This window comes from Pseudochaenichthys georgianus, chromosome 14 (assembly GCF_902827115.2).
Source record: "Pseudochaenichthys georgianus chromosome 14, fPseGeo1.2, whole genome shotgun sequence".
Taxonomy (NCBI): Eukaryota; Metazoa; Chordata; class Actinopteri; order Perciformes; family Channichthyidae; genus Pseudochaenichthys; species Pseudochaenichthys georgianus.
The window spans coordinates 18336641-18349708 of record NC_047516.1 but is presented as its reverse complement, the minus strand read 5'-3'; the positions used below and the strand labels follow the sequence as shown (position 1 = coordinate 18349708).

The window sequence follows — 13068 nt, the reverse complement described above, 5'->3', positions numbered from 1 at the left end:
CAATCTCATTCAGGATTGAATTCAAATACGAGTTAATAATATATTTTATTTGAGATATTCTTAATTGGATATTACAATTGTTTTTAATACTAAGCGGTACACAAGATAACCAATCACTGCTATTTCATTTAAATATAAACCTTTGGAGGTCTGTATAAAGTAATGTTGTCACTTTTTTTTGTAACTGTAAGAGTATCATAAAAAACCTATTTATTAATAAACTTAGTTGTTAGATATCTTTTATTTAACTCTATTGTTGGCTGAAAACGATCAATGCTGAGTGAAAACAGTACAACTCATCACAGAGTCTTACACGAGTCTTTTACCTTTTCTCTCATTGTTGTGGATTACAACAGCAAAACCAAAATCTAGTGAAAAATTGTAGTGCTACTTAAAGATGAGTAAATGAACTTTGTTCAAATCCACCACTGCATTCAGTAATATGAAAACCAGGCTTTCGGATTCAGTTTGGGCTCAGTACATTAAACATAACATTATTCTTTGGTGTATTTTAACTGTTGTATCACTTTATAACCTAATGAGTCACATAGCCACATGTGGGAGTCTTACGCCACTACTAACCTAATCTATGGTGATACAAATAGGAGCTCCAACAAGGCGTTTAGGACAGAGAGTGAATACACATACTATACAGAGATGCTGTTTGAGAAACCAATGTGAGTTTGGAAAATTGCACAATATAAATCTATTCTAGTAGAGCTCAACAATGCAATTATGATCAGTGGAAATGGCCATGACATGGAACCTTTAATAATTTTCTAGCACATTGAAATAAATTAAACCACAAAACTAAAAAGAAAGAAAGTGTCTTCAGAATTCAGATTATTTGTTTTTGTAGGATGTCACATGCCTCATGTCTTATGGACACAGTGTTGGGTATGCCACAGGAAAGTCAACATGTTGTAAAGTGAATTTTCTTTTCTCTGGCGACTTCTGCTAAGCAACAAATTGAAGACGCGTTCAGCAGAGCATAAGGAAGCAGCTAATTGTTTGAGGCACATCATGTTGCAATCCACTGCTTCTAGGGGCTCCTGGTATCGTGTCTCTACTGGCAATAAAAGATAAACATTTTCCTAGAGAACTTATTCGCTGGATGCTTAAAACAAGGCAAGGCAAGGCAAGTTGATTTATATAGCACATTTCAACACAAGGCAATTCAAAGTGCTTTACAAAAATGAAAAACATTAATAGCATTAAGAAACATATTATAAAATGATATCTAAAAACACTTGTTTAAAAGCAAAGATACATGAATAAAAGTAACAGTGCAGAGTGAGATACACACATCTGAAATGTTTAGGTCTGACTCTCAATCATTGCTAACTTTTTAGCATAAATAGTTTTCTATCACCTCCCACCCTTTCTTTCCTCTTTCTTGTTTAACTTGTCCTTTAGTTATTTCAAGAAATTGGAAAATTATAATCTGACCCCATGGTACCTTATAGTTTTCGCCGAAACTATCCCTCTTTTTTATTTTTAAATGCACATGGTTAAGTTTACCTTGTATTTCTAGGACGTTTTGGTATCCTCCGTGAACCAGGTTCTTGAAACCAAAACGGCACACGCAGGGGACTTTAACCTACGAGGGGACTTTAACCCCAATAATGACTGATCATTTTTTTAATTAAAATGATCTACTAGCATCGTACTGCGATGTTAGCAGCGGCAAGTGTGGAGTAAACATTTCCCTATAGTATTTTCAGTTAAATATAGCTTTGTGGTTACCTCTTTTTGAACATTTTTGTGAACAGAAATAGAGCTCTCAAAGAAAACACAGGAATGGTCAGACAGTGCAACATCAGTCACCTCAACCTCACATATTCAGACCCTTGGAGATAATTAAGTCCAGAGTGTGCCCCTTATTGTGCGTGGGCTCCGTCACATGCTCAGTCAGTCCATAGCTATCAAGAACACAAAACAGTTCTTTAGCCCCTCTGTCCTGGGGGTTGTCAACATGGATGTTAAAATCACCAACAATGACTAGACGGTCAAAGTCAATACAGACTATAGACAGCAGTTCAGTAAAGTCATCAAAAAAAGCTTGCACAGTATTTGGGAGGTCTATAGATATTTAGGAACAGAGCTCGAGAGGAGCATTTCAGCTGAAGGGCCACATATTCAAAATAAGCAAATTTCCCATAAGATGTCTTCCTGCATTGAAGGGAATCATTGAATAAAATAGCAACTCCACCTCCTTTCTTATGCATTATTTCCTGACTAATAAAACTGAAGTTGGGAGGGGTTGATTCGATAAGAACAGCTGCACTGTTATTTTGTTCAATCCATGTTTCCGTTAAAAACATAAAATCGAGATTGTGCTCAGTGATAAAATCATTGATTAAAAATGTTTTTCCTGCCAAAGACCTGCCAATTAATAAAGCTAGTTTAAGTTCGTTAAACACACTATCAGTCAGATTTTTTGTGACAAGCTGTGGCTGACATGGCATGTCAAGTGCCAAGCTGTCTTCCCAACAACAACTAAACAACAACAACAACAACTTAAATGTGTATATTATTTTTGACTCAAAGAAACGAGTTTATAATTTTTGAGAAGTATGGACTTTGGTGATTGTGGTGGGCCTCGTTGAGGGGCGGGGATAAAGGACATGCTGCCAACCATGTGTATCGCCTTATGTGCTGTTTACACAATAACGCAAACGGTTGTATCCGCTACTTTTCTCTTTCGTTTAGCCTGTTCGGCCACACAAGGCCGTAATGGAAACGGGGAAACGGACCCCGCAGGTCCCGCGGTGGATAGATCTGCAACCGGAACGCTCTGTGTACGCCCTATACGATCATTTCCTGATAGCGATGAAGCCATAGCCCCGCCTCCCTCTCCCCACCTCTGCTGCTCACTGCTGTAGCATGGTCAGTAGCTACTGCTACTGGTCATGCTACAGATGTTAGCATGTCTACAGCTCCTCTTCCAAAACCAGGGGCGGTTCTAGGGGGGGCAGTGCCCCCCCAACATTGACCTCTGACCCCCCTGTGGCCCCCCTAAAAATGAAAAGTGAAAAAATTGAAAAATGTATGATTTATTACACGATTTATTGAAGATATATCTGAAATAAATAAGTGTACTGAAACAAATACCAATAACTGTATTGCATTGATTTCTTATGCGCAATTACTTCATACTGTCTAGTTCTCTTTTTCGTCCTGCATTTATTGTGCCCCCCTCAGAAAATAACTGGCCCCCCCCCGCCACTGACCACAACTATCAGCAACAAGTGGACATGGAGAATTACATGAACCATGAGCAACCATGCTCGGGGGTCTTCTTTGCTGCTTTTGGTGTATTTTGTGGCGGAAGTTACTACGCCACTTACAGGCCCGGCATATGTACTACAGCGTTTCCAGTGGTCTCGTGTGAACGGACACGTTAAATGAGCCGAATGCGTGTGAACAGAAGACTTTTTTGAAAACAAATTCGGTGCGTAAACGCGAACATTCCCGTGTAAATGGGGTCTTAATGCGGTCATTGAAATCCAGGAAGGAATTGGTGCCAACCCTCTGTATCTCCTTCATGTGTTCAGCGATCTCCAGGAGGGTGGGCGAGGGTGAAAGGGTGAACGGAGAGTAGAGAGCTGTGGGGTGAAGGAAGAGTATCCTCAAAGGTGATAGGGGGATGAAGGGCGGTGGAGACTCCTCCATTTGTGTCATAGGTCTCCCATAATCAAGACATTCCTCAGGCGGGTGCAGTGATACATCTTCAAGGTTTTCTGAGAGATGTGTTGTGTCTTCCTCTTGTTTTGACTCCTCTTGTTGCTTGTGCTTGGCAGAGGGAACAGATTGATGACACAGGCAGTTGAATATGTTAGAGACAATTTCACTCCTCATTTCATTTCATTTCAAACCTTTATTTAACCAGATTGGTCCCATTGAGATCATAGATCTCTTTTTCAAGGGAGACCTGCAGCATATAGGTTCCACATGAAACATAAAACAATAAAGGACATTATACATTATATTTATAGGATACAGTTTGCCTGACTTGTTCCGGCAAACTCTATCTGCCTTAAAAAGATGTCTGCGGTCCCAGAAAAAGTTAAAATTGTCAATAAAATGTACAGAATGGTCAGTACAGACAGTTGAAAGTCACGTGTTCAGTGCAAACAATCTGCTGAATCTCTCCACTCCTCTTCTGACTGGCGGTAGAGGGCCACTGATGAACACCTCTGCATTTATGGCGCATTTCCACTACAGTGCGGAGCGCGGTTTAAGCTAGTGGGTACTTTTTCACAGTTTTCTGGCTCTCCAAAATCGAGGTTCTTTCCGGGCCAACAACCGGGCTGAGTATGCTAAATTAGTGAGAGAATCGCTGGCAACTACAACACAATGAAGATATTTTACTGTGATTTAATTGTATTACACGTTTCAAAATGATGCCGAAGTAACAACATACTGATACCAGTTAGTAAAAACCATGAATTAATGCTTTGACAAGTCTGCAGACAAGACGGCAGGTGAAAAACCGTTTAAAATGCGTGTTTTCTCAATGGAGATCGGCTAAGCTAATACAGTATATGCTCCAACCGTCCACACTCACAACAACGGCCTATACAGACATAAATAAATCAGCGACTGGATTCGCCATTACACAGAAACTCTGTGGTTTGTACTTGTTTAACTTTTGTCTAGTTTCTGAACAGATATGAGGAGCTGTGAGCTCTAAGAGCTCACAGCTAACGGCTGATGTTGGTTTTGTATTTCGCATTGAAGATGGCATCACGGCTCCGCCTACACTGCGTTACTATAGTTACAACCCCAGTTCCTAAACTGTAATGGAAACGCAGCATAAAGTGAGCCTGGCCTAACAAGGCCTAACGAGGCCTATAGCCATACGTACTAAGCTGAGCGAGGCACTGTAGTGGAAAATCCCATTAGAGAGCCACTTTAGAAGATTTAATTTATAATTGGAGATGTCATACGAAGAAATCCATGTGTGGTAGTACAGACACAAAAGTCGAGTTACACTACTTGAAAAACACGTAAATTAGGGTTGTAGACAATAACTTTTGCAATGTGTCTCCATCTCATATTCTAGCTGGTGTCACATGATGAAGCCAGTTTGTATTATTGCATTCTTGTAACGCTGTACTAAAAGTCGATTATGTTTTATCTTACCACTGTAGGTTGTGATGACTTTAGTTTAGGTGAAGTGAACTGTGAGTAGACTTCATTAGCTGAAGGAAATGGACTACCCCTCTCCCTGTTAATGATTAATCTACAGAGAGAGGTTCATAAGCTCACACCATTGTCCAGTGAATTCATTCAGCACTCGGGACATTTTGGAGAAAAGGCCGTAATATCTGTGCATACCTGCAGGTTAACTATTTCAAGCCTATTTAAAACCCACAGGAGTTCAGGGGGTAAGTTTGATGTTATTTTCCACGTTTGGTGTTTTAATTACTTTTTAATTGGAGTTAAAAATCATTGAATAACTTTTCTATGTAGAAATAAACAAGGCTATTTAACAAATTAAAGTATAAAGATCACACTGCATACTTTGCTTTGCTAGTAAACATGGTTACATTACCGTTTTTTTATCTTTATTGAAAAGGTAGGTAAATTGTAATTTTTTTTATTTTGTATTATTATGTATTTTTTTTAACAAGGATGATATATAATACAAATATTGGTCTCAAAGAGAGAAAGGATGTGCGGAAGAGAATAAGAGCCTCGTGGTTTTTTTCAGTCCTGAGAAAAAAGTCAGAATTCTGACAAAAAATACAGAATGAATTATCAAAATTCTGACTTTAATCAAATAACTCAAAATTCACTTTTGGTCAGATCTAAAAGATGTGGCCCTAATCCTTTCTGTGATGATGCAGTCCTTTGGCAGGTACACACATAGTGTACATAATTTCCATCACGCTAACAATTTTAAAACAAAGTAGAGAGAAGTACAGATTTATATATAATTCTCACGTTTTATGTTCAGCACCAAGCAAATTCCAGCGCTTGAAGAAGCTGATTGTGCAGGGAGGACATCACAAAGTTTGACGTTGGAAAATTGAATGATTATATTCTAAAATGTATTTTGTAGGTATTTCAGGATTTATTGCTGAATACACTTTCCACCAATAATAATGGCAAAAGGAAATTAAAAAACAATTGGAACTGGAGTGTGGAACTTAGGCTGTGAAAGCGGCAAACAGAGGCTCTTACAGCCGTTAGCTCCTTCATTATCACAGCTCTGCCCCAGCATTTTTCCAGCAGTATTAGCCAGGCGCAGACGGCTTCTCTCCATGGTGACTGGGTTCACTGGCCACTGCATGAGACCGAGCGCTCGCAGGAAGGAGGGTCATTAGAGTGTGACTTCACTAATGTAAATCCACAATCTATTTTGGTTCAGATGGATATTTCCAGCTGCAGGACTGCAGTGTTACTGAGGTGTGAAAAGTTAAAATGATTATTTTCTTAAAACATTACTAGAGCATAACTCCAAAACATATGTAACTGCGTAGTCCTGTTAGAATAGGTGGTAGTAGCCTCAGGTCATGTTGGCTATTAACACCATTTTTTACCTCTGTCACGCTTTATGTGGGAAAGTGAGCTCAGTGACTAACGTGTATCCAGACCGCTAAATCCCTATAAGAATGTATATATATATTGTTAAGGCTATCAAGAAATAAAAAGCATTTAATTGCCACTTTTATTTGCATTAATACAAAGTTTTGTTTTATTTTAAAAAGGATGTTGCATACCTGATGTGAATTTAGCCCATTTGACTACAAAAGTATAATACATTTTTCCTTTTTTCTACAGTCAGACATCTCATCAGTGTAAACATGAAAAACGCAAAACAGCGCAGCAGGAAGATTGACAGGAGAAGATAAAACTGAGAGAGCCGTCACTCCAGGGAGTTGTAGAAAAATAATCCTGTCCATTAGAAAGACAAGATGAGATTTGTTCTGTATTACCTGATCGTGATGGGGTCCAGTTATGTGATTTCAACCTACGGGCCCCATCAGAGAGCTCAGAAGACCGGGGATATTTTGCTCGGAGGTCTTTTCCCCATCCACTTTGGAGTCGCATCCAAAGACCAAGACCTCGCCGCTCGGCCTGAATCCACACAGTGTGTCAGGTAAAATTATGAAACAGGTTTTTATGATTTTACTGAATGAGTCTGCTCAAATTGTCTAAAATCCACCTGTTTTTGGCTTCCACAGGTTCAATTTCCGTGGTTTCCGTTGGGTTCAGGCCATGATTTTTGCGATTGACGAGATAAACAACAGCAGTGACCTCCTGCCTAACATCACCCTGGGCTACAGGATCTTTGACACATGCAACACAGTGTCAAAAGCCCTGGAAGCTACGCTTAGCTTTGTGGCCCAAAATAAGATAGACTCCCTGAATTTAGATGAATTTTGTAACTGCACTGATCACATCCCAGCCACCATAGCAGTAGTAGGAGCAGCCGGGTCTGCCGTCTCTACAGCTGTCGCAAACCTACTGGGTCTTTTCTATATTCCTCAGGTGAGTCTCACAAAACACTTCACCTGCATCCTGAAAATGTTGTCGACAATAAATGTGCACTCGATAAAACATTTAATCGGCCTCCTGGATGATGTTCTATCACCAACTTGATAAACCTTTATGTTGAATTACGTGAAATCTTTCCCGTTTCAGATCAGCTATGCCTCTTCTAGTCGCCTACTGAGCAACAAGAATCAGTACAAGTCCTTCATGAGAACCATTCCTACTGACGAGTACCAGGCCACAGCCATGGCAGACATCATTGAGTACTTTGAGTGGAACTGGGTCATTGCTGTGGCTTCAGATGATGACTACGGACGCCCAGGCATCGAGAAGTTTGAGAAGGAGATGGAAGAGCGAGATATCTGCATTCACCTTAATGAACTCATTTCTCAGTACTTTGAGGATCATGAAATCCAAGCACTGGCTGACAGGATTGAGAACTCCACCGCTAAAGTCATTGTTGTGTTTGCCAGCGGCCCAGATGTGGAGCCTTTAATCAAAGAGATGGTGAGGAGAAACATCACAGATCGCACCTGGTTAGCCAGTGAAGCGTGGGCTAGCTCCTCTCTCATTGCTAAACCAGAGTATCTTGATGTTGTAGCGGGGACTATTGGTGTTGCCCTAAAGGCAGGGCATATACCTGGCTTTAGAGGGTTCTTACAACAAGTCAAACCAAAGAGAGACAGTCATAATGAATTTGTCAGGGAGTTTTGGGAAGAAACCTTTAACTGCTATCTTGAGGACAGCCCGAGGCAGCATGAGAGTGAGAATGGCAGCACTAGTTTCAGGCCTTTGTGTACTGGTGAAGAAGACATCACGAATGTTGAGACCCCATACCTGGACTTCACACACCTTCGTATCTCCTATAATGTGTATGTTGCAGTTTATTCCATTGCACAGGCCCTACAAGACATACTCATCTGCACACATGGACAAGGACTGTTTGCCAACCATTCATGTGCAGATTTAAAGAAAATGGAAGCATGGCAGGTAAAATGTTGCACAAATACCTCAAAACAAAGCAATGACATTCCTAGTAATTTACCATTTTGAAGCATTAAAATGTGTGGTTCTGTCTCTTAGGTCCTGAAGCAGCTCAGACACTTGAACTACACCAACAGTATGGGCGAAAAGATGCACTTTGATGAGAACGCAGACTTGGCAGCAAACTACACCATCATAAACTGGCACAGGTCTGCTGAGGACGGCTCTGTGTTGTTTCAGGAGGTTGGATACTACAACATGCACATCAAGAGGGGGGCCAAACTGTTTATCGATAAGACTCAGATTTTGTGGAATGGATACAGCTCTGAGGTCAGTCTAACTGTTTTTAGAGGATCTCCTCATTATAGTAACATATTCGGTTTCCCACTGTCATTTGGTGTATTTTTCATTACCCTGAAATGATCTTCCTAATTATCAAAAAATTATTGAAACTGTTGCAAATGTACATTGTTACGACTGCTGCCGGGCCATATTTTAACATTAAGGCTAAGATGATCTTAGCCCTTGGACCAACAATGGGACTTGGTATTTGGTATGTTCACTTGGAGGCAGTAGAACTAGCTGTAAATACAACATTGTATTATTACCTGATAATATTGTAAGCAAATACTAATTAAGTGCTAGCCGCTCAAATAGGGCAGATTGCATACAGTGGTTTCACCAGAGCTGTAAACAAAATCACAAAGAGTGGTGGGAGTGAACTAATCAGTAAGTGTGAGGTGTAATAAAACAAAAACAATGGGATAAAAGATACTAAAACACTTGTTTTAGCTGAGGGGAGTGGCAGAATTCGCTGATAAATAACAATGTAACTGCTGTCACATTGCATTATGTGTAATTAGTTTAAGAGTGTGTGTGTCTGTAAGTTTGTATGCTGGGGAATATTCACACACCAATTTACCCAGATCAGGAGAACTCCTGGTAGTCTAAGGTTTTTCATTTTCTTAGGTCCTTAATCTAAATATCATAACCCCTCGTCCCTTACTTCCTTCCGTTACATCACAGCTGACTTAGTAGTAAAACCATATAATGTCCCTTAAAAAAAGATAAGCCTTTTGCAAAGTCACACTTTGTTTATAAAACCCTATACCAATGATATTTGAACGTTACAACTGTTTGTTCTCACCTTTACATCCTATAGGTGCCATTCTCTAATTGTAGTGAGGACTGTGAACCTGGTACCAGAAAGGGGATCATCGACAGTATGCCCACATGCTGCTTTGAATGCACTGAGTGCTCAGATGGAGAGTACAGTAATCATAAAGGTATCGGAATGACAAACATTCCCAATCTACTAATGTAAAACCTTTCTAATGTTGCCATTCTGACACAAATTACTTTTGTTTTTATACAGATGCCGGTGTTTGCATCAAGTGTCCCTATAACTCTTGGTCCAATGGGAACCACACATTCTGCCTCCTGAAGGAAATCGAGTTTCTCTCCTGGACAGAGCCATTCGGGATAGCTTTGGCCATATGTGCAGTACTGGGTGTGTTCATGACAGCGTTTGTGATGGGAGTCTTTGTCAGATTTCGCAACACCCCAATAGTGAAGGCCACGAACAGAGAACTGTCCTACGTCCTCCTATTCTCACTGATCTGTTGCTTCTCCAGCTCCCTCGTCTTCATTGGAGAGCCACAGGATTGGACATGTCGTTTACGTCAACCTGCCTTTGGTATCAGCTTTGTTCTCTGTATCTCCTGCATCCTTGTGAAAACAAACAGAGTACTTTTGGTATTTGAAGCCAAGATCCCCACAAGTCTCCATCGTAAATGGTGGGGATTGAACCTGCAGTTCCTGCTGGTGTTTCTGTGCACATTTGTCCAAGTCATGATATGTGTGGTGTGGCTTTACAACGCCCCTCCTTCCAGCTACAGGAATCACGACATTGATGAAATCATTTTTATCACCTGCAATGAGGGATCTGTGATGGCTCTTGGGTTTCTTATTGGCTACACGTGCCTCCTGGCAGCTATATGTTTTTTTTTTGCATTCAAATCTCGGAAACTTCCAGAAAACTTTACAGAGGCAAAGTTCATCACCTTTAGCATGCTCATATTCTTTATTGTTTGGATCTCTTTTATACCTGCGTACTTTAGTACTTACGGCAAGTTTGTTTCAGCTGTGGAAGTCATTGCTATACTGGCATCCAGCTTTGGGATGCTGGCCTGTATCTTCTTCAACAAGGTCTACATCATCCTCTTCAAACCCTCCAGTAACACCACTGAGGAAGTCCGATGCAGCACCGCGGCCCACGCTTTCAAAGTAGCTGCCAAAGCTACACTGAAACATAATACGGCTGCAAGAAAGAAATCCGGTAGCATTGGTGGATCTTCTGCCTCGAGCCCGTCCTCATCCATCAGCCTCAAGACCAACGGCAAGGACAGCGATGCAGGAAAGCACAAACCAAGGATGAGCTTCGGCAGTGGAACAGTAACTCTGTCCCTGAGCTTCGAGGAGTCGAGGAGGAGCTCTCTCATGTGATCGCATGATGTGGTTGTGTCAAACACCCCTAACCCTAACCTTTCATCAATACCAATAATTGGCTGTGCTTATTTGAAATTAATTTACACTTATACCTCCCCATCTTCTTTTTTTCCTGTCTTCTTTTTTTTACATTTTTTCAGAAAGATGTATACTGTACACTATCTGAATCCTGTGACTTTTATTATTTCCAGCATGACCCTGATGTACACTAAGCCTATTAATATTAAAACAAGATTTTGTACAAATAAAAACATTACATTAGATCGTTCATTTTGTTATCACATCTCTCTATGAACCTACCAACCAACCAACGGTAACAGCAAGAGTTAACAAAATCTGTTTGTTAGGACAAAGACAGGTAACATGGATCAATATTTGACTTGTGGACAACAATGGCATTTCCATTTGTAAGTGGATTAATGAGACCAGAAGATGTACAGTATGAGTCACATTATAAATCAATACACTACAGGATGTGGAATTAAAGTTATGTACTACTTACGTTTATGGTCAACCACAAGACAACAAAAGAAAAATAACTATAGTTCCTCGACATTACATTGTCAAATCGATGCCACCTTATGCAGGGTCTCTTTGGGTAGTACGAAGAGGGAAATAAATAATCTAAATATGTGTGTCTTAAAATTAAAAGTGTCACTCGTGTCATCATAATGTCAGAGACTAAAACACAACATCAGGAGTATCACCTTTTTTGTAATATAACATTTGGGATTTCCGAATGTATTTTTTTGATCCCCTCCAGGCAAAGACTCATTTCTAAACACCTGTTACTTACAATTGAAGTAATACACCCACAAAGAGTAAAACTGTGCAGCTTGTACAAATAATAATACTTTAACTACTTTGACACATGATTACATATTTACTGTGATAAACATGATCCAATACGTTGCTATAAATAACCCAAATTCTCTCGGAAGTATAGATCTGAATACTTCAAAATCCACAGATCGAAAAGAAATAGGAAACCTGCTGAAGGAGGTCTACTTTTTGGTGTAGACAATCTTTCTTTGCTTGCAGTCTGCTTCTCACAAGTCACTGACAACTGCAAACAGAACTGGTCTATCTCACATGTTAAAGTCAATATCGCAATAGGCCTACACTGCACAGGTATGTCCTTACAGTACAGCATGGAGGAGGTGGAGGTACAGTATAGAGAGGAGGATAACTGGTTTTCTGATCCACCCTGTCTCATTATCAAGAGTGAAGGATCTAAACTGTAACTATGTCCTAATTATAAAGACTCATGGCAAATAGAGTAATAATAACACAATACAATGGTATACATATTTATTATAACAAAGAGAAAGGGGCCATTCTGTATGTGCTCACTATATTTTAATGATAATACTTATTCTATTTTAAACACAAGAGTTTATTTTGCTTTTGTTTTAATAAACAAATGAAGGTTCCTGTCATGGTAATTGAGAGGATAAATGCTGATAAATAGTGTTGGTCCAAGAAAACTATTCCTTAAGGCCTTCTTGGAACAGTTATGGTTAAATGTATGAATGTGACTAAGGCTGGCCAAGGTTTAAAAAGGTATTTAAGCTTTCTAACGATACCTTGAGAAATGCACTCAAGTTCCAATTTCAATGGTATTATTGAGGGGCAAACAACATTAAATGCAAGTGAGGGAGAAAGTCTAACATTCAAAAGTAGGTAAAAAGGCCTTTAAGGAGTGCAAGACCTCCCACATATGGTAGGATCACATGCTGAGACATTGAGTATCCTGACTGACCTGGAGCCGGCTGAGGAGCAGCTGCACAGCCTCCTCTGTTGTCAGGAGGACGCGACCTTTATCCTCAGAGCCGGAGTAGCCCAGCAGAGAGAGCAGCATGTTGTCTGTTTGATCAGCAGGGTGCGTGATGAGACAGATATTAGGCAAAATGACCACATTCGTACAACTGGACATGTAAAATATTACACAATTCAATTGAAACCCTTTCACCCCTTTAGTTATCAATGTTTTCTATTATATATGACCCATTCTATAACCCATCAGAGACTGCACTGACCTCACCACCTTCAAAAAACTTACAAAAACTC

General features: G+C 40.0%; 1 protein-coding gene across 1 annotated transcript; it reads left to right on the top strand.

Annotated features, from left to right (window-relative positions):
• Positions 1–6926: 6926 nt before the first annotated feature.
• On the top strand, positions 6927–10995 carry casr (calcium-sensing receptor). Its single transcript, XM_034099969.1, has 6 exons — positions 6927–7111; positions 7197–7503; positions 7657–8496; positions 8590–8820; positions 9653–9776; positions 9866–10995. The coding sequence occupies exons 1-6, from the start codon at positions 6927–6929 to the stop codon at positions 10993–10995; spliced, it is 2817 nt and encodes a 938-aa protein (XP_033955860.1).
• Positions 10996–13068: the final 2073 nt, after the last annotated feature.

Bases quoted from the DNA above. Each gene is read 5' to 3' on its own strand.
- casr (XM_034099969.1), top strand. From the start codon at position 6,927: ATGAGATTTGTTCTGTATTACCTGATCGTGATGGGGTCCAGTTATGTG. The intron at 7,504-7,656 runs GTGAGTCTCACA...TTCCCGTTTCAG, and splicing joins GTCTTTTCTATATTCCTCAG to ATCAGCTATGCCTCTTCTAG. The intron at 8,821-9,652 runs GTCAGTCTAACT...TACATCCTATAG, and splicing joins GGAATGGATACAGCTCTGAG to GTGCCATTCTCTAATTGTAG.